This window comes from Lolium rigidum, chromosome 7 (assembly GCF_022539505.1).
Source record: "Lolium rigidum isolate FL_2022 chromosome 7, APGP_CSIRO_Lrig_0.1, whole genome shotgun sequence".
Lineage (NCBI taxonomy): Eukaryota > Viridiplantae > Streptophyta > Magnoliopsida > Poales > Poaceae > Lolium > Lolium rigidum.
In genome coordinates this window covers 201,055,018-201,077,597 of record NC_061514.1, presented here as the reverse complement: position 1 = coordinate 201,077,597, position 22,580 = coordinate 201,055,018, and the positions used below count along the sequence as shown (strand labels likewise).

Sequence of the window (22,580 nt, the reverse complement as noted above, 5' to 3'; positions counted from 1 at the left end):
CAGAGCGGTAGTACCGCTTCCCAAAAGCGGTAGTACCGCTTAGGCGAAAACTGGACATAACGGTTGGATTTGGAGGAGCCTATTTAAGGGCCCCTTCTTCCCCAACTCGATTTTATCTCTCCTCTCTCTCTCTCTCCTCCATTGTTGTTGAGCTTAATCCTTGAGGATCTCCCCAACCATCCAACCAATCTTGCCCAAATTTTGAGGAGTGGTGGAGGAGACCCCGATCTATAGTTCTACCAAGAGAGATTTCACCAATACTTGCTATTCCTTAGTGGATCTTGGTGTTAGGGTTCCTATTGTGGGACATTGAAGGAAGTGCATCCATGGAGGCTAGCTTGGTGTTGTACTAGCTCCATGGGTTGTTGGGAGCCTCCTTGTGGTGTGGAGCTCGCCCCAACCTTGTGAAGGAATCACCGCCTCGACCGGTGCCTTAGTGGAGAAGGGGGAGCCCCTTTGTGGAGCTCTCTCGAGGAAGAAGGTGAGGCCTTCCTTCGTGGTGTGGCCGTCTAGCCTCTTGTGTGAGGCTAGCACCTCCTCAACGCAGACGTACTCCCTTTTGTGGGAGGAACTGCGGGAAACAAACCTCGCCTCGTCTCCGCGCCCTTCGGTTGTCTCGCTCCTTACTCTTACTATCTTGTGTTGTTCCTTTGCTTGTTGTACTTGTTCTAGGATCATTGTAGGATCACCAACACCACTAAAGCAATCACCTTTACCTTCCGCACCGCTAAAATTTAAAAAGACTAAAACTTGACGTAGCAACCATTCACCCCCCCTCTTGTTCGCTACGATCCATTCACCTGTAATCTCCGCACATCCTTCGACGTCCATCTCTTTCATCCACGAATATCACTGGTGATCCCCATGGTGAGATACTCTCCTGAATGAATCCTTTCTGTTCTAGGTCATCCAATTGTTCCTTGAGTTCTTTCAACTCCTTAGGCCCCATCTTGTATGGTGCCTTAGCAATCGGAGCGGTTCCTGGAATTAGGTCAATAGTAAAATCTATCTCCCTATCTGGTGGCATTCCAGGTAATTCCTTAGGAAAAACATCCTGGAATTCATTAACTACAGGTATATCCTCCAGGTTTACTTCCTTCATGCTATTCAACTGTAACTCTACCTCAATCTGGGTATGCTTATCTCCTTGGTAGATCATTCTACTTCCATCGGGGCTTTTCAGAGATACTGTTTTGTTTACACAATCTATTAAGGCTCCATTTGCCTCTAACCAATTCATACCAAGAATGACATCAATGTCCTTCATCGGTAGAATGAACAGGTCTGCGTCAAACGCGCACTTATTGATCATAACGATCTGTCCTTGTTTGGTGTGGGTTACTACTATCATTCCCCTCGCAGAAAGTATGGTAATAGGTGTATCTAACTTAGTGCAACTAATCCCATGTTTGATGATGAATTGCTGAGATATGAATGATGTAGTTGCACCAGTATCAAAAAGTACTTTGCCAGGATGAGTGAGTATCTGAAGCGTACCTATCACTGCTTGATCGGAGTTCACCACCTCCTCCAAGCTGGTGCAATTCAACTTGCCGAAGGGTTTCTTGTTCTTCCAATTCCCTCCGGTATTCCCGCCTCGGTTTCCTCCTCCTCCCGACTGTCCTCCTCCATTCTTCTTCTTAGGGCAATCCCGAAGCATGTGCCCCTCCTCGCGACAACCAAAGCATATTATCCTTGGCTTCCTGCAGTCCTTGGAAAGGTGTCCTGGTTTTCCATAGCTTCGGAAAATTATCTGGTTTACAGGCTGGAACCCTTGTACCTTGGCTTGAAACTCAATCCAGTGTTAGGCTTGTTGCTAACAAATCTCTTAGGCTCAAATTTGGCCTTCTTTCTCTTTTCTTCGTGCAGTTGTTTGAAGTCATCTTCAACAGTGATGGCTGCATCCACCAACTCCTAGAACTCGGTAGCTCTCATCATCCTGAGCTATACTTTGAACCGAGGATTCAATCCTCTCATGAACCTCTTCTTTTTCTTGTCCTCGGTGTTGACCTCCTCAACGGCGTACCGGGACAATTTTGAAAACTCCCTGATGTAAGTCAGGATAGCCTTATCCTTCTGCTCGAGACTCTCAAATTCTCGACGCTTTAGTTCCACAATACTTTCAGGGACATTGGATTCCCTGAACTTCCTTTTGAACTCCTCCCACGTGAACACCTTCTCAGCCGGATAAACGGCTACTATGTTATCCCACCAAGATGCGGCGGGTCCACACAATAGATGTGTTGCGTACCTGAACTTCTCCAGGTCGTTGCATCCAACAGTGTTGAGCTTACGCTCAGTATCCATCAACCAATCCTCCGCGTCCATGGGTTCGGGCGCGTATGCGAAGGATATTGGCTTTGTATTATGGAAGTCTGACAAAGTGACTCCCTGATTTTCCGGCCTTTCCACCCTATTTTGCGGTAGCAGCTCCTGAAAGAACTTGTTCTGCTGCTCCATAGTCATGCGTTGCCTTTCCTCCAACATTTGCATGTATTGGAGGAAGTTCTGCTGCGTCATAGGTGGTGGTGGTAACTGGTTTCTGGCTGCTTCATCTGCCTCTTCCTTCTGCTTGGCCTCGTGCTCGAGGCGCTGTGCTTCACTCTCCTCACCCGTCGCTCCCGACATTTCCCCCTAGTTATGCAACACAAAGTGGTACTCATAGTTACTCCATGCGCAAGTTTTCTGAGCTCAGCTTTGTGCACAGAACTAGTCACGCAGTGGAAATCAAGAAGCAAATCCAAATCATACAAAACATATACAATGTATATACATACTTAAGTGGTTTATTACAATACTCAGTAGCGATGTGAGTAGGCAAACTCACTTATTGAAGTATATTTACAAATTTCTACAAATATTACATACTACAATACATGTGGTACAACTGTATTGTAGTCTCGCCTCCCATGGTGGTCTCTAGTCGTGCTTTACTCCCGGTACATCCCAGGCTTCCATCCGGTCGAACGTGTAGTCCTCCTGACAGAATCTGGAACATAGGGTCTTCCCGTCGGCTGTTAGTCGGAATCAGAGGATGATCCCAGGGAGAAATCTATGTTCATGAACTGGTTATTCAATGCATCATAATCCACCCCTGGGGTGTACTCCCCTGTGACTCCGCCATAGGCATTCCCACCATCTGTATCCGACTCGATCAGTATCAGATACTCCTCATAGTCTCCCCTACTATACTGATGGTTCTGGAACTGGGTTGTGGCGTCCTCATCCATCTCAGAATTACATCTGACTGGATCGCCATAGGTTCCCATGTATGATCCCCAACGCCAATATGTGGAGTTCTCTATAGGAGTCTCGGAACGCTGATGGTTTCCGGATTCCTCTCCACCCTCATATCCTCCGTGGGAACTACTAGGAAAGTACCTAGGTGTAATGGGTGTGGTTTGTTGTTCTGGATGGTCAATACTAATGAAGTCACCAGCTGAATAAACTGGTGTGTGAATCTCACCCTCCATTGGTTCCTTTCCCTTTGACTCCGCCTTGGGCTCAGTGAATTCTTCCAACATTGTGTCAATTGCTCCCGACAGATGTCGGTTCAACTGAAAGAACAATGTCAGTAGGTTGCGGCAGTTATCCATGTACTTAGCGGCTTCTGCTGGTTTTCGCTTTGCAAGCTTGAAGTGGTTAAGCATAGGGTCATCTTCCTCCTCCATGTGTGGAATGTGTGCGAATTCGGAACCAATAAGCTCCTTGGTCTTATGTTCCCGGATATCAGTGATGGCTTTCATTATGGCTATGTGGTAGGCTGTTCTAATGGTTCTAGCCTCACCTGATGGCATCACTACACTCATTCCTAGGGATTCTGGAAGTCTTAATCCTACCCTACACTTTGCCAATACTGTACCGTCGTAGTACATGTATTTCATTACTTGGATCTGGGGATCGCACCCAAATTCAAGTAACATGGCACGAAGAATATCCGCGAGTCCTCCGTCATAGTCACTCAAGGTTGATTCCTTCACTTTCACGTTACGTCCAGGACGTGAACTTGCCATAGTTGGCTGTAGATAAGAAAGAATATAATATTAGTAATAATGCATCATAATAGAGATAATAAAGAATTATCGCACTAAAAGATATGATTGTTTTATTCTCAAGTGAATATACACCATATTTTTAGAGAATTCTTTACTAATCCTATTTGACTCCTAACGTTCTGTCCCATTTACTAGGTTCCAACCTAAGGTCAAAACTTTTGATCTGATACCAACTGTGGTGACTCTGCATACCACTGCATGTTGTAGTATGCCAGTCGTTGATATAACATTCACGAAGTACCAATCCGCAAATATTACATCCCTCAGAGTAGTACAACAGAACATAGCAGTTCCATAACTCATTCATTTATTATTACAAGCAACATGTACATATCATCTCGGAGTTCCTCTTGGGTCCTAAGAGGAATACTCCTGGGTTCGAGGCGAACCCGACTCAACTTACAATATAAGAGTCTTACTAGGTTATACATTTATTCTCAACGAGCAGTTAAGTGCTAAGTGTTCGCACTGCTCGGATACTACTACTACTACTAGGTAGGTCTAAGCTTGTTCTCCTCCGGAACCCTCCCCGGTTCCGTAGACGATGAGGTAGTCAACTCCTTCTATACCTCCGGAGAGGTCTGGTTCTTCATAGCAGATGTCTTCTGCTCCTTCGGGGTCGTTGTTGTCCTCCTCAAGTCGATTCAGACAATCTAAGAAGGGGATTTAAGAGTGGTATGAGTACGAGCGTACTCAACAAGTTCATTATAGAAAAGAGGTGTTTAATGCACTAGCTACGATATCGGACCGTAAAGTCTAATACCAATGCAGGTTTTGATAATCATTTCTTCAAGAGGTTGCTTTTATTCAGAAGAACTATGTCCGTCAGCCTTCACCGGTTTACTAGAACTTCATGGAGTTCCTTTCCGGCAGCGTTCGCAGTTCCAAATCCCGGAAAAGGGAGTGACAGTTCACGATTCATTACACTCTGCAGAGGTGTGTTTCTTTACCCATAAGAGATCTTAACCTTGGTGCCAACCGGGCAGCTTTCCCGTACACACTTCCTTTGGTGTGAGGCCCGGTATAAGGTCATAGCCAATCATATTCCTCCGCTACCTCGCACACCCACCCTTTGTTGCATCCCCGACCCTGGGTCCTCGCCGGTGTACTTATACCAATTAAGGATGGCCCCGACCACGACAACAATCTGGGATCGAACCAAACTCCTTCGCCGGTAGATGCAACCCCTCATAGACCGCAATACCGTGGGGAACTTATGGCTTCCCAGCCCTACCGCCTCGCTCCTCGGGTGACAAGTGTCTACGGACAATGCCGTGGGGAACTTATGGCTTCCCCAGCCTACCGCTTGCCCCCTTGGAATACAAGTGTCTACGGTAAAGCGCATCCGTTGATGTACAAGAGGTGGAAATACGATTGACTATTCTGTCCCACTCCAGATCTTATGGTTAACACGGTTTTTACGGCACAAGAATCATCGGACGACATTTGTTGTTTAATCCTAGATGGATATAAACCCTTGCAATGGAACCTCCACCATATCAACACAATCCATGGTTCCATTGCCCACCACTTAGTCATATTCATAGTTATGAAAATAGTGGTTTTGCTTTTTATGCACTAGTGATAAACATAGTACTTTGTAAGTAATTTGGTAAAAATACTCAAATGACATGAGCAAGTGATGAACTTGCCCGAACACTGCAAAGTGTTGCAGTTGGATGGTGTGGACTGACCCTTGTCCTCTGTTGCTGAAAAATAGCATCATTGTCCCATAAGGGCAATGGTTAAAGAAGCAATTATGCATGATTCAGCTTTTAGGGTTTGTTCCCCCCTTTTCCGATGCTTATTATTTCATGTAAGAGGTGAATACTAAAAATGATTTAGGGATACTCTGTTTAGGGTAAAATACTACCTTGAAATTTTGTCAAGGTGTTTTTAAAGTCCAAAAGTATTTATGGACTTATTTTATCATTAAAAATAGAGTGGGTTATTTTAATGAATTAAATATTCATCAAATTATGACTTATTTTTATTTGCATTTAAAAATTCCTTTATATATTTTATTCTGATAGAGAATTTTATGCTGAGCAGTTTTCATATTTTTAATTTTTTTTAGATCTTTTATTCATTTTATAAAATTCTTAGAAACATTCACTTAAATGGGTATTTTGGAAATGTCCAAAATGCCCCTCGGGCCCACCTGTCAGGCGACCGAGCTGGTTAGGTTGGACCAGCCCACTGGGCTCGGTCCAACCGACCCAGTCGCGTCGTCTCCTCGCCGCTTCCTAACCCTAATCCCCTTTCGGGCTCCCGCGACACCAAAATCGCCTCCGCCATCGCCGATTAAATCCGGCCGTCTCCGACCATCGCCGGCGACGAGATGGTGTGGATCTGGACTGCCTCTCGACGGCGGACATGATGGTCCGCGTCGATCTGACGCCCTATTCCTCGTTTGCACGCCACCGACCCTCCTGTGCGCCTGGTATTCGGCGTTCGCCGCCGCCGCGCGTTGGAGATGTCGTGGACCTTCCTCCTGGCGCTCCCCTGGGCGCGTGGTGCTGCGCTGGGGTGCTGTGGTGGTCGCCATGGCTTGGCTTGGCCAGGCCTGGTGTCGCCGTGTGCCCTGGCGTGCGCCGCCATGGCCGCCATGGCCGTGTCGACCATCTCCTCCCCGGTAAGTGCTCCTCCTTCTCCTCTGCTACCTGTTCTACCTCTTCTCCTTCCTCTGGATGCCCTGGCATCCATCTTGTTGTGCTGCTCGCTGCTCTCGCGCCTTGTGCTCGCGCCATGCTAGCTGCGGTGCTCGCTATGATGTGCTAGTTGCTCGCTGCCATATGCGCCATGGATACTAGCTGTTGTGCTTGTGCTTCGCTATGCGTATGCTCGCTACCGTGTGTGTCTTTGCTCTTCTCTAGACCTTCGTTGTTGTAACTCATGAGCTCTTGCTCATGAGTACACTTCGTGATGATTATGCTTTGTTAATTTGTGCTAGTCTGCTATCCCGTTACTCGGGCATCCATGTGTAGTGGTAACTCTTGCTCCCGGCTCTGATTACCGTGAGTAATCCTTGCTTTTTGCAAGTGCCAGTGCCCCTGGTGTGTTGTGTGTAGGGCTGTGAATCTTGGAAATGCTCAATTGAGCATAGCTGTTGACTAGATAACACCATCCCTTGATGGTGTGCTTCTGGATACAATTGTATTTAATTTATTTGCTTATCTGTGATGCAATTGTTCAGGTTATGTGGTTGTTTAATTCATATTGTCAATGTAATGGTGCTGGGCTTGGTTCTAGCATGCTTTAGCAAGCTCTGGTGGTCAAATGATCATCGGATGCTTGTTGATTTCTTGCTTACTTCCTGCCTGTGCCTGTCTGGCGCTTATTCTGGTGACTGTGTATCACCATGCCTTGTGCTGGTGCAGGCTTTGCTTGATCAAGCATCTCGCCGATGCTTGCGGTGATCCTCCGGATCATTTGCAAGTGTCTACACCCCTGGTTGCTTGTGTATTTCAAGTATCTGTCTAGTTTGGCTTGATCAAATGGATAAATGGATGAACTGTAATTCAGTGATGATTCTTTTCTTTGATTTTCTTGAGCTAGAGGGATGCCAACCATTTGTTGGGGACCCTAGCTCACTCTGAACCCACTGGGTGATGATGGGTGGCTTTGTTGGATGGTTTTGTGGTTGAGGTAGCCTCAACATCAATTCTTTGCTGTTCAGGAAGCTCCCACCTTAGTTCGCTTGATGTGTATGGACAAATGCTCTCTGGCTTGACCATATTTGGTTGCCAGATGCTTTTAATGTTGACAAACCTGTATAGACACTTGATTGTCTATCTGTCTGATGGTGTAGTAGTCATAGGTGCTAAGTGAACTTGGCTAGCTAGATAGGATCATATCCTTGCTGGATTTCCTTGGTTATGCCACTGGTTTGGCATAGCCAATGTTCCCTGGGGTGATTTCCTATTGGTTTCTCTCATATTTGCTTGCACCAATTGGCTAGTAGCCATATGATGACTCACACAGGGTTTCTACCCTTTTCCTTGCTCTGTGATGTATGTATGTGCTTATATTATGAGCAAAACCTTGGCTTGCTCATGTTTATCAGTGTATACCTCACTCCAGCTCCTAGAAAAGTGGTTGGTGTAGAGGATTTCTTCTGGTTGGTTGGTTTGCTTGCCCTGCTCCTCCTGGCAAGCTTCTGATGCTTGGTTTGTTTTTGTGATTACTGGAATAGGTTGAACAGCTGTGGCTGTTCTTCCTGTTCTTGCTGTTCTTGCTATGCTTGGTGTTCTTACCCTTTGAAGCATGTCGATGAAATGGCTAGGGTTTGCTGTGAATAACTTTTATACTGGCCCTCTCCTTGCCTCTCTTGGTCGACAGCACTTGCCTGGTCACTTTGGTGACCCTCCCCTGGCTATGTGTGTGTGTGGAGTGCATGCAGCACTCCCTGGCTTGCTATTGAGCATGCACTCAAGTTGTGTGAGCTGCTTGTGTGTGTGTGCGTGGGACTTGTGCATGTGAGTGGATCAGCTCGGCTGTTCCCTGGTCATATCCTCTCAAATTTCATTCTTTTTCTAACCTGCCAAGTGGCAATGCCACTTGGCATAACCTTGTGTTTGATTTGTGTGTGTTTGCAGGGATCAATGAGATGATCAAGATGAAGATCAAGATCATCTTGCACAAGCTTTTCATGAAGATTATCTTGTGTAGTTTAGGACATTTCATTTACTTGTAATTTTCCTTTTCCTTTTTTCCATTTATTCAATTCTTGTAATGTGTTGTAATTTCATAATTCTCAAGAATATTGTAAATGACTTTGTATCTTGTGTGATTATCAATAAAGCTACAATTTTCCTTAATGAGCTTTATATAATAGATGTAATATTTATATACTTGATTATTTATATTTGTTTAATGTATTACCTCAATTTGAATTATGAAATAATCATATGATGTTTGAATTTGAAATTCAAACATACTAAGTTGAATTCAATCATGCAACTTAATATTTGTGATGCACTATTCCCCTCTCTTCTCAAAAACCCTAATTGAACTAATTGAGGTGCAAGTTTATAGCACTCTCGAAACCCTAACCCTGTAAGGTGTCGAGAGAGAAACTTGTCCCCCTTCGATGCAGTTTTCTTTTAAAAGCGCGAAATTTTCCCAGAATTTACGATGCAATGCACATCCCTTTCTAAAATCTATCCCTCGATCTGGGACATTACAGGATGGCACGCGCACCGCGTTATGGCTCGACTGGTGGCTACCCTCTGGGCCTATCGCCACCACCATGTCGGAGCTCTTCTCCCACTGCTCGCTGCAGTGTGCCTCCGTACGGCAGGTGCTCGACCATGGGATCGACCCCATCCTCGCCCCGCGTCTGTCCACCGTGGCCGCTGGGCAGCGCGATGATCTTCTCCGAAACCTGTCTCCGATCCACCTGGATAGCTTTGTCGACGTGCGCTCCCTCCCGCTCTACGACAAGGCCGGCGGCAGGCTCAACACTTCTGCCCTCTTCAAACTGTGCACCTTTGGCGGGGTCCAGGACGAGCATCACATGTTCATCTAGGGCAGTTGCGCCCGGTCCAGGGTCAAGTTTTTTGGGTGGCTCACCGTCAAAGATCGCATCCAGTGCCGGAGCAACCTCCTCCGCAAGGGGATCCTCGTCGCTGCAAACAGTGGGTGCCCCATATGCACGGCGCCCCTCGAGACAACGAGCCACATCCTGTTCGGCTGTCCGTTCGTGCGGCGGTTCTGGGCCTCTCTCGGAGCGTCTCCCGACGGTTATCACCTCGCGTCTGCAGCTGCGGAGTGCGCCCTACCTCTAGGTGCACCTCCGGACTCCGCTTCCACCCTTCGTCTGATGTGCCTCTGGCAGCTCTGAAAACACCGGAACGACGTTGTGTTCAACGGGCTCACGCCTTCGCTCGTCCTAATTCGTAAACGATGCCGGGACGACGATGTGATCTGGCGCGCTCGCCTTCCAATGGAACGCTGTCCAGATGTTGACCGTGTGGCTTTCTTTCTTCCTCCCCTGAGCTGCCCAAACCTTTTGTAGCTCTCTTTCTCCCCTCTAAACCTCCTGTTTTCTGCTGCTGTACACACGATTTACACTCGGGGAATTCACCCGATCCTAGGATGAAATGAATATGCCTTTGTGCTCACCCCAGTTGAAAACTCAAAAAAAAAAAAAAAATCAACAGATGAAAAGCTGTCGGCTTATCAGGAAACCATCATATGTGGACGAACAGCCCCGGACATATATCTCACTCGGCACGGCCAAAGAAACACCCAATTTTTTCGCCCTATGCATGAAAACATCATCCGGAACCTCCATCCAACGAATATTCCGTAACTTGGGTTCAAATACTGGCGGATATTAACCGACATTTTGCAATGGTACAAGGGTGGAAGATCTTCATTATCTGTACGACGGCGTCTCCATCCACCACAGGTACTAGCATGAAACCGGGATAGTTTCCTTCATCACAACATTGTCCCAGCGCCTCAATAGAAGCTCAACTGTAGCCGACCCTGACATGTCCACCTGTGAAGATAGTAACCTTCATTCGCAAAAGAAAAAAAGAAGAAGATAGTAACCTTACCTGACGGTGTATCGACTGCTTAGCAGAGCGCCCCAATTAAGCAATGAAAATCGTCAAACACGTAGTGGACGCCGGTGCAATCGATGGACCACCATCGGACAAGCATAAGGATAAGCTGCGCGCGGCCAAATTAAGGCGGACGACTCCGATCGAAGAGTGGACACGCTTCGCCTCGATTCCTTGGTGGGTGCCCTAGCCGTGCGCGCTCCGGGTCGAGATCATGCCGGGAGGCAGACGCCCGCGCGCACTGCGGCCGTGGCTCTGTGGCCGCGCTGGGGCTGGGCGGAGATCGCATTGAGGCTCCGATCGGACGCTTGGCCTCGCGCGCGGTTCAGAGCAGATCGGACGCTTGGCCTCGCGCGCGTGAGTAGTCAATGTTTAGTCCCACACCGCTTCCTTATGTCTGGATGAAGTGGTTCAAATAGTGGCGGATGTCATGTGTGATCGCCGAGCCAAGTAGCGATGGTCTGTAACCCTAGCGGGGGCATTAAGGTGGCGGGATCGACTGGGCTTGGGACGCATTGTAGGGGCCGTGTTCCATTACGGTGCACGAATGTGCAGCTTGGCATCGCCCTACGTCGGCGCAGGCCTTCTGGACGCACTCCTGATTCGGCGGGAGTCACGCGCTGCTGGCATGCCGAGCAGCAACGGCACCTGTTCGCTGATGGGTGGAATCGGCTCGGTCCGTGCGGCCTCATCCCCGGCCAGACTGCCAATCCTTTTTTGTCGCTCTAGGAATTAGCATGATCTTGCAACTCTGTCTGCCTACCAGTAACACACATTAAGCATCAGGTTGTGCTCCGATGTTTCCTTGTGTTCTTCTTACTGATCTCTGATGCCGGCACTCGAGAGTTATATACTGCAGTAGGTTCTAGGTCGAATTCGTTGTCTTCTCCGGTAATCAGGCTGGTACCTGCGGATAAATTGGACAGTGTAGCCAGCAGCTATATATGCTCACCGCTTCATTGGAGAATGTGCTACCTGATCGACAAGCTCATTTCATTTCAAGTTGAATCCAGAGAGAGGAAGATAGCCTTCATGCTATCTGATCCACATGCTTACGATATACTACAATCTATTTATTTAAGAATAAATTCCCGGATGTTCTCTGAGAAAGCCAATGCGCTGTAGCAGTTAAATAGTAATCGCTCCTCTTTCTATTTCTCATTCAGCTCTGTTTTTTGTTCCTCATCTAATGATTTATGCTCATATCATTCTGTTCAATTACCCTGCGAAGATCAATCTATGAATTATGAAGGCATCACTAGTTGCTCACCCTTGTCTAAGATGTGAACTAGTTGGCTATAATTCCAATCATGACCTACCTCACAACGAGTGCTTCCTCATATTTTGTTGCTGTCTCCTTAACATCTGGATTAAGACTACTTACGATGTTGGTTAACACTAGATCATATCATATATAAAAAAACAGGTCCTACTAGCTAATATCAAGCAAACAATTTATACCTAATATTTATTTACCATCACGGGTTCCTTTTTCATTTGGTTTCCCTTGTTTACACACATCAACTATTTCACCATTTCATCCAAAGATTGATTCAGTGATCACGTTATATTATTTACTGAATCCTGATATATGATAGCAGTTGTCGGCTCTCGGTTACGCTGGGATATTTCACCGGCAGAATTATATTCTGTGTGCGGGAGGGAGATGCCAACACAGCCTTCTTCCACCAGCATGCGGCATATAGGCGCCAGAAGAACGCGATTCACAGCTTGAGGGTGAATGGCGCGGTTACCTCGGACCATGCGGCCATGGCTGAAGCTACCTTTGCACACTTCGAGGGCCTGCTCGGCACCGAGGTGGGACGGGCGCACTCGCTGAACCTGGACTTCCTAGACACGCCCACGGAAGGATCTCTCCGACCTGGAGGTGGCTTTCACTGAGGACGAGGTCTGGGATGTCATCAGACATCTGCCTCCGGGCAAGGCCCCTGGGCCTGATGGGTTCACGGCGGAGTTCTTGCAGAGGTGCTGGGGTGTGGTCAAGGCCGACTTTATGGCGGCCTTTGACAAACTTTACACGATGTGTGGGCGTGGGTTTCAAGGCCTCAACCAAGCCTTGATAGTCCTGCTGCCCAAACGCCCAGATGCTGCAGGGCTGGCTGACTACAGACCGATCAGTCTAATCCACATCTTTGCCAAGCTGGTGGCAAAGATTCTGGCCACTAGGCTGGCTCCCCGGATGGAATCACTGGTGGATCGCAACCAATGCGCCTTTATTCGCAAACGGTGCATCCATGAGAACTTCATGTTGGTCCAGCAGACGGCCAAATTCCTGCATAAGGAAAAGGAGCCGAGGGTGATGCTTAAGCTGGACATCGCGCGGGCCTTCGACTTAGTCTGGGGATTCCTCTTAGAGGTCCTCCAGAAGGTTGGGTTCGGGCCGAGGTTCCGGGAGCTCGTCTCCCTTCTACTGGCTACGGCCAGCACCCGGGTGTTGCTCAATGGCGAGCCGGGCCCCCGATCCGGCATCGACGGGGACTGAGACAGGGCGACCCCCTGTCGCCATCGCTGTTCGTGCTGGTGATGAACTTCCTCAACAAGGTGCTGTCGAAGGCTTCTGAGTTGGGCATTCTGCGACGGCTGGCGCGGCGGGAGCTTGCGACGTCTGTTTCACTCTATGCGGATGACGTGGTGATCTTCTGCCACCCGGATGAGGCTGAGTTGCGAGCGGTTCGGGACATCCTAGGGCTCTTCGGAGAAGCCTCTGGCCTTCGCACCAACTTTGCTAAGTGTTCGGTGTCCCCCATCGCCTGCACTGACGAGGAGGCTGCGGGCGCTGCGGAACTCATGGAATGTCAGCTAGCGCCTTTTCCTGTGAGATACCTTGGCATCCCCCTTTCCACCAGGCGGCTGTCGGCCGTGGCTTTCGACCCCCTGTTGGAGAGGCTCGCTGATAAGCTACCAACATGGCGTGCCTCGATGATGACGCGTGCTGGACGTTTGTCGCTGATTCGCTCGGTGCTTGCGGCTATCCCGCTTCACCAGCTGATGGTGCTGGGCCTCAACAAAAAGACAAGCAGGTCAACAAGATCTTGCGAGGGTTTCTATGGTTGGGCAGGGCGGACGCCGGCGGGAGGCAAGCGCCACGTGAACCGGGCTAGGGTGTGCAGGCCGCTTGCCCTAGGCGGACTTGGGATCCCTGACCTTGCACGAATGGCCACTAGCCTTAGGGTGCGCTGGCTGTGGAGATTGCGCACGGATCCAATGAGACCGTGGCGTGGGTTGGACATGCAGTTCTCGAAGGCGGAGCTGGACATCTTTGCTGCCTCCACCGCCATGGTGGTGGGCAATGGAGAGTCCGCCCTCTTCTGGGAGGACCGTTGGGTGGATGGCAGATCCATCAAAGAGATGGCGCCAGAGGTGTACGCGCTGGTGCCTAAGCGACGCAGGAAGGTGCGTACGGTACGTGAGGCGCTGCTCGATCGCGCTTGGATCCCCGACATTGCAGGGGCGCCTAATGCCCTCGCAATGTGGCAGTACGTGCAGCTATGGGGCAGGCTTCGGGAGTTCCAGCTTTCAGCGGGTGATGATAGGATGACTTGGCGATGGACGGCTGATAGCCAGTATACCTCCCATTCCTGCTATGAGGCTCTCTTTCATGGAGCCATCACCTCAGCATCGTGGGAGCTAAACTGGAAGTCCTGGGCGCCCCCCAGGGTGAAGTTCTTCATTTGGCTGGCCTGTCTGGACAGGTGTTGGACGAGTGAGAGGCTGGCGCGTCGGGGCCTTCCGCATGCGCCTAGATGCCCACTCTGCGACCAGGCTGAGGAGACCATGACGCACCTTCTCACAGGGTGTTCTTTTTCCAAGACGATCTGGTTCGAGGTCCTCTCGTGGATTCGATCCACCTCGGGACCTCCTTCGGAGGGTGACTTTGCGGAGTGGTGGTCGCAGGCAGTGCGTACTACCCCTCGCCTGCTGCGCAAAGGTACCTCATCGATCATCATGCTCACGGCGTGGTGGATCTGGAAGCATCGGAACGCTGTGATCTTCGACAATGCACAGCCCTCGGTGCCATCCTTATTCGACGACATCAGGACTGAAGCGCGGCAATGGGCGGACGCAGGAGCCCGGGGTGTTCGCCTTCTTCTCCCCTAGAATAGGGTCTCTTTTTCTTGGGTTGAGTTGTAGTGCGGAGTGTTGGCCCCCCACGGGGGGGCATGTACATATAAACCTTCTTTCTATCAATGCATCGAAACGCAAGTCTTTTGCGTTTTCGCGAAAAAAATATTCTGTGTGCGGGGGAATTCCTAAAAGGTGGGCACCAACCATAACCCATCGACACTACAAAGACTCCAGAACCTTGCCTTGTGTCTCTGGTAACTGTCTGATGCATATGGAACGAAATTCTTCCTCTTGAGTGTACTTTTGCATTCAAAATGCTTCAGTGATAGTTATTTATCAAAATAGCTTGGACTCATGATTTAATCGCCATCCCGCTCTGTTTTCTTTAAATGATGTTACCGTGAGCTTAGCATTATGCTCAATTACCCTATGAACTCAATCTATGAATTCTGAAGGCATTACTAGTTGCTGAACCTCTGCTAAGATGTGAACTAGTTTTCCATGCTCGAAGTTCTGAAGGCATTACTAGTTACTGAACCTCTTCTAAAATTTGAACTAGTTAGCCATACTTCTAGTTCTGAAGACATCACTAGTTGTTCAACCTCTGTTAAGATTTGAACTAGTTGGCCATACTTCTAATGATGGCTGTAAACCTTTACACGAGAGCTTCCTCATATTTTGCCGCTGTCTCCTAAACATCTGAATTCAGACTACTTACTTTGTTGGTTAACACTAGATTATCTCTTGTGAAAAAAGAACAGGTCCTACTAGCTAGCATCAAACAAACTGTTTATACCTAAAACATTTACAATCATGTGTCCTTCTTATTTTGTTTCCCTTGTTTACGCACATCAACTATTCACCATTGCATCCCAAGACTAATTCAGTAATCACGTTATATTAACTTCTGGATCCTGATGATGTGATAGCAGTCGTCGACTGTCGTCAGGCAGTGTTATATTCTGGGTGCAGGGGAATTCCTGGAAGGTGGGCACCAACCATATACAGCATCATCATATGTCCTCTGAATCATCCATCGACTGTCTGCTAGTACAGACTACTAATCACATCTGCGCATAAATTGTTCTCCTCGGACATCATGCACGGGCTTCTGTGCGGTTTGGATTCTTCCGTTGAGGTTCTGTTTTTTTTTTGACAATCAATACCACATATATTCATAGTAACAAATAGTACATGGTAGAGATTCACGAGCTGACTCCAACGATTACAAAATAAAGTCTAAAAGATACTAACAATTCTTCGAGATCTTCAATTTCTTTTTTCTTCCAGAACATAATCTTGTACTCTTCTGAAGGCAGCCAAAAATAGATAACGAACCATAGACCTGTAAATACCTGTAAATACCGACAAAGGTTCTCCCATAATTTTAATTTGAGCCGCAATGCCAAGGTTGCGTGCACGCGCGCAACCATTAAAACAGTCATTCAACATCGGCAAGAGTACCAGCACCAGTATGTCAGAGAATAACAACCGACTAGCCTTGTTGATGTCGATGGAGAGCCAAGAATACGAATCACCATTGTCGAGGACGTAGCAGCCGGGACACAAACTGCGAGGATAATCCTCCTCGTGGCAACAACGACAGAAGATCCAAAATCGATCTGGCGAAGCAAGATGTGAAGGCCCATACCTAGAGGATTGTTATCTTTCAACACCACCATTGACGTCGAGAAGGAGATCTCATCATCGAACGAAAGCCCGAAGATCACTTATTGCAGACGATGCCATCTCCATTGAGGGGAAACAAACAAGAAGACGACTACCAAAATCCTTACATAATCAACTGAAAACACTACTTTTATTGAAAACTCCACGCATAGATCGGGTTCCCCACTCCTCCCAACGCCGGCGAAGCCGACCGGAGGAGGGGGAACCGATCTATGGAGGCTGAAGTGGAGTCGGCTAGGGTTTTGGAGAGGCAGCGGCACCGTGCAATGTTTTTGATGTAAAAGAGTGACAATTAGGTTCTGTTTGTTTGTTGGTTGGTTCATGCCCCTGTGCCTTATCTTTATTGGAGGTTAGCAAGCTTGATTGTAGTTTCAGTTGTATTTGTTTTTCTTTTCCCTTGCAATAAGTGTTTATCTATTTTTTAGTAGCCAAAACTTCATTGAAATATAAAGGATATGTTTCTGCTGATTGATTTCTGGTTCATGGGTTTGGGAAACGATGTCTTTTGATTCTCTTACAGGAGGGTTCAACATTTCACTGAATTTTGGCTGCCCCCAAAATATGCATGCTTCTCTAAAAAACCATCATTTAAATTTTGGGTAAAGCTTCCTGAATTCTGATTTATTTTCAGTGAATAGAACATAAGGTTCAGGGTTTGGCGGACCGAAGTCCGATATCACTCCAAATTTTCGTCGACTTTGGTGCAGCCAGGATTTGATCGAAAAGGAAACAGTGAGATGTTTTTTTTTTTCAAATCTGAAACCTGTAGGAATCAATGGATAGAAATAGTAACCAAAAAGAAACTAGTACAAAATGGAGAAATAGTAATCAATTGAGGATGATTAAAATGGAAGCAAAATGAGCACACTAGCTCACACGGGAGAACTGTCATTATGCCGTGTGCATTTTGCCTTCAACACCAAACGTAGTTGACCAGTTCAGTGCTAACCCTATGACCTTGTTTGCAATATGCGCGATATCACTGAACAATAACAAGTCCATCGACATATTACCGGGACTGGGATCATTTACTTCAGCTTGTCATGCAGTAACAAGATATAATATTTTTATCTTACACATCAAGTAAGCATTAGCCGAAGCATCAAGACCTCCGTAGACTTCATCCAGTATGATATATGTAGTGTCTGGGAGGACTTATTAACATTATGAACAAGAAAAAGAAATTCTCGTGTTTTCTGTGCGCTTCTTATTTGATTCTCAAGAAAATTTCCTTCCCGTGCGCCGCCGGTGGAGATCCAGTCTAGAGCTTGGACGCCTGCTCATCCCCGGAATATTCTTTGAGCCATGTCTTGTGGATGTGTGTTACCACGAAACCCCCAGGGGTTTCAGGCTGAGATCATGAAAACAAAAAGAATATCACAGTTTAACCCATGTTGAAATTTCAAAAAATAAAAATGAGGTAAAACAATGTTCACAAGTTGATGGAAACACATATCAATCACAAAGAATAAGCATATTTTGAGGAGTGGGCCAGGTTTTGGCTGAACAGAAGAGATATACCTTTACATTCAGCGCAAGAGTTGTCAAACAGCACACCCACTTATCACCTGAAAATAGCAGTGCGTTAGAGTATTACACATTCAGGTGAGAATGATTTGTTAAGACAAGATTTACTTACATAACACAGGAGCGTGCTTAAAAATTAAAGACATGAGGAAAAACTTTGAAATCCAGGTCTCACTATTGAACAGGTTATGTGATATGCAGATATGATGGATCATGTCCATCCGACAGAATCAAATGGCAAAGGCATGCTAAAGTAACCCATATCTCATTGTTAACAGGGAACATGTCAAATCAGGTAGCCATATGGTTTTCAGGTAGCCATTGTTAGCAGGGAACATGTCAAATCAGCTAGCCGTATAGTTTTCAGGTAGCCATTGTTAACAGGGAACATGCCAAATCAGGTAGCCATAATGTTTTCACTAGCTTGCAGCACAATTTCTATTAATCATATACCGAGATTGATTTTTGACATCCCCAACTGACCCAGGGTATGACTACCAATGCCAACCTATGAGTTGTCCTTTTGCAAAGCACTTCGAACCTATTGCCATTATCATCCAGTAGCCATTGATGCTTACATATGTAGTAGAGGGATTCATGTGTCAGATAAGTTCTACAATCTAGACTATTTCATACTACCTATAGTTTGACCAAGTTTATAGACGAGTATATCAAAACCTACAACGCGTTTTTATTAGCTTCATCATAGGATATAGTTTCATACTATATATATTGGATACCGTAGATTTTAACATATTTGCCTGTAGAACTACGAAAAGTCATTTTGGCTCCCGAGCACTAGTGCTCTCGCCATATTAGAAAATTCAAAAATTTATATTTACAAGTTTCAAAAAATTACGAAACAAAATTCTGAAGTAGCTAATGATATATCCCACTAACATGCTAAATCTCAACTTCAAATGTTTTGTATTCTGAGTTGCACAAAAATGACAAAGTCTGTCTTATTTAGAGATTTGAAATCACTATGCTCAGATCTACAATTTTGTTGTTTTTGTGTAGCCCAAAAATACACAGTATTTTCAATTGAAAATTTGCACGATTGTGAGATACATTACTAGCTATATCATGATTTCTTTTTAGATTTTTTTGAAACTTAGAAATATGATTTTTCAATTTTTTTAAATAATGAGATCACTGGTGCTCATGTGCACCAAATCTCTATCCGTAGAACTAGCCAAACTTAAAGAAGTTTGAATTGGGACAAAGTTAGAACTTCAATTAATCTGGAACAGAGGAAGTACTATAAAAGGTCCATAACATCTGGCAAGAATAGAGTTATACAACAGTCTACACTGCAACTTTAGCATTGTACTTTCTGTAACTGATTAAAGCACTCATTATTTTGCAACAGAAAAAAAAAACGATATGTGCGCAAAGTAATATACAAAACCTATTAGCATGACCCTAAAACTATTACTTGGCATCTACATGTCGAGTAAAGCAAAACCATAAATGACAACAATCTATGGAAAAACAAGAAATAGCTCTTATTGAGCGCATACAAATTGGGCAAAAATACATGACAATCTGAACAAGATGTATTAAATAGCATTTTTTTTTTGGATTTCAAGTTTCTTACGGCACAGTAACTGTATAAAACAAAATAGCATACTTTGCAGAATCACAACAACTCACCTTCTGCCTCCCACAAGTCAAATCTCACAAGCCAACTGTCAGAAGCAGTCTGTGAGATAACTAGTCTGTCCACCCATGATCGGTACTTTTTCCCTTGTTTGTCACCATAACATGAAGCCAACGCATTGATGGAAGAATGGATCGAAAGTTCGAGGCCAGAGGGATGAATAATAACTCCACTTGCATCCTAACAACCACAATAAATAAATAAAATAATCTGAAAATCAACAAAATATTAACATGGCATTACCATGTGCATTTTCGAAATGAAAATATGGCATTTCCTCTGATTTAGAAAGCCTGAGAAACTGAGACAGAAGAGGGCGAGATTTACAAAAAATCTAACCAAACTATTTAAGAGTGTAGATCGAAGTGGAAAGCCAGATACATACCGTGATGTTTTTGAAGTACTCTATAACTGAATCAGTCTTTGGAACGTCAGCCCTACGCCACTTCTCGCAGAGAACATAGAACTTCACAACAGCCGCTGTAGGCTTGAAAGAGTCCTCCTTGACGTAAGGAAACTCAACGTCTCTTGGAGAAACATTAGGTCCTAGCTTGAAGTGCCCGATAGCTTGAATAATACCAGCAGCACACCTCTCAGTTGCATGAATTACCTTAGGGTTATCCTTCGCATTTTCTGCACGCCACTGGAGTAGTTCCTCTTGGGCATTGCTAACCTAATAAAATTTTAGAACATCGAGTTGCAGTGAAGTCATATTCATTCACACGTGAAATTTTATAGACGCTTCAGCTTCATGCAAGTTACTGTATACTGACCATGACACCGTGCACACCAGGGATGCTGAATAATTCTGCATCATTGCCAGAGTCACCACAAACAAGAGTATTGTTGGGTGTTTTCCCGCATGAGGCGAACTTCTTGAGTAAATATGCAAGCGCCTGACCCTTTCCAGCCCCTTGAGCTAATATGTCAAGGTCTTGGCCACCACTATAGATTATTTTCGCATCTACCTGTTAACAGTAAAATTAGAAGTTAACCACACAAAATCCAAAGTACAAGTTTCTAAGAATAAATTACAAAAATAAATATGCTGCCTCACCCCACGTTTCTCAAACTTCTCCGAGAGAGACTTGATCACTTCCTGAGCAGTCTTCTTGTCAACCAAGAAGCTGACCTTGTGTGGACGCTGTTCTGTCTCTGCCTGCATTCATGCAAGTGTATGTCAACAAAGAGCTCTCTGTTTAGCAATCAAAATGAACATAAATGAAGGGAAAATAAGCAGTGCAAGTACTCAAACATGCCTGAAGCTTCAGCTCAGAGTACTTAGCGGTCTCCTCAAGAACAATACTCTTGTCCCACTTATTGTTCAGATATTCCTCCCAGCCATCATCAGGAACCATGGCCTCGCCATAAGTAATCTCGCTGCCCACCGACATAATAGTGATGTCTGGAGTCAGCATAGGCTTCTCTTTCCTCAATTCCTTATAGAGAGTGGGTGATCTTCCGGTCGAGAAGACAAGTAGAGAATCCTGACAGTAAGTAGACTCCCAAAGGGCCCCAAACCTAAGCAGAGACAAGTTCTCTTCGTCGTGATGATCAACCTGAAAGTAAGAAACCCAACAAAGTGCACGTTAGTTGGACATACAAAAATGTACAATTATCTGTGGACAAATCCAAGCTAGGGGCTTAGACAAATACCATTGTATGGTCGAGGTCTGAAACAATCATGAGACGCGCAGAACCATTGAGCTTATCCATTTTAGCAACCTGCGAAGATGGCTGTCGCTCAGCGAGAAATTAAGATCGGAAGGGAATATCTTGGGTGCATAGTGACATCATTAACCATGCACTCAAGATCTTCACAGGCAGTCAAAGCAGCAAGTAGATAAAATATAATGTTTATTCGCGTCATTGACATTATTAACTATGAACCGAGACTTTCACAGGCAGCCAAAGCAGCAAGTAAGAGAAGTAGTTCTAATATGCTCTTTGGAAATAACTGATTATTTAACATCCTGTTATCCTAATGTTTCCATCGACCACAACCAGGGCATGCTATGAATTGCCTCGCTTCTCCCAGAAAGTAAAATACCACACCCAACCTTGATCAAACACACACTCAATGCGAAACAGGAACACATTGTCAAGTTTAACGAGGAAAATCCCAATCAATCAGTGCCAACATAAAAGTAGGACGCAACTAATTCCCGTGTTTCGGTACTGCTAGGCCGGTACAGGGCAGTTAATCACGCCAGCACGGCACTGCCCCTAGAATAGGGACGAGCGAGCAGCACAGCAGCGACCATACCATAATCTTGAGAACGATCCAAGCAAAGTTAGGGTTGGTTACCAGCGACAGAGAGCCCGGGCCGATCCCCGCTCGACGACAGCCCAGCCGAACGGCGGAGGAGGACGGGAGGATCCCCTTGGAGGCGGCGCGCGAGATCCGGAGGCGCGTGTGGTGGAGATTGGGTCCGATGGAGGAGGCCGTGGCCAAGGGAAGAAGAGGGAGGGGAATGGGGAGGAGGAGCGTGGGAGGGCAGGGGGGAAGACGGGTGGCGAGCGGTTGTTTCGGGAGAGATGGGCGAGCGGCGAGCGCCTTTCTTCCTCCCGAATTTCGTTGGTGGTGGTGAAGAGGCCTTGGCTGCAACCGTTCCCTTCTGTCGATCAACACGTCGATGCCTACCACAGGATTCCATCTCCAGCATCTCCGAAACATCCAGTGGCATATCCGCCTATCAAGGCTTTGCGAAATAAGGGGGTGTTCCATCCCTGTGTTCGGTTTAGACAAAAAATTATCACGAAACGGTTCCATCCCTGTGTTCGGTTTTGGAACGAGATGAGCATGGAATGGAATGGGTGAGATAGTCACCCGATTAATTATTCTAAAGTCGATTAATTATTTGTTAAACTTGATTAAGTAGTGCTAAACTTGATTAATTATTGCTAAACTTGTTAATTATTGCTAAACTTAATTAATCAGCGTGTGACAGTCACCCGTTCCACCTCGTCCGGCCGAATCGGAGGAAC

General features: G+C 46.2%; 1 protein-coding gene across 1 annotated transcript; it reads right to left on the bottom strand.

The window, feature by feature from the left end:
* Positions 1-17,385: 17,385 nt before the first annotated feature.
* LOC124678575 (sucrose-phosphatase 2) lies at positions 17,386-22,160 on the bottom strand. Its single transcript, XM_047214447.1, has 9 exons — positions 21,901-22,160; positions 21,249-21,317; positions 20,852-21,151; positions 20,650-20,751; positions 20,366-20,560; positions 19,978-20,265; positions 19,586-19,772; positions 17,924-17,970; positions 17,386-17,753 (listed from the first exon to the last, which is right to left on the bottom strand). The coding sequence occupies exons 2-9, from the start codon at positions 21,306-21,308 to the stop codon at positions 17,664-17,666; spliced, it is 1,269 nt and encodes a 422-aa protein (XP_047070403.1). The 5' UTR covers positions 21,309-21,317; positions 21,901-22,160; the 3' UTR covers positions 17,386-17,663.
* Between the last annotated feature and the right edge of the window lie 420 nt (positions 22,161-22,580).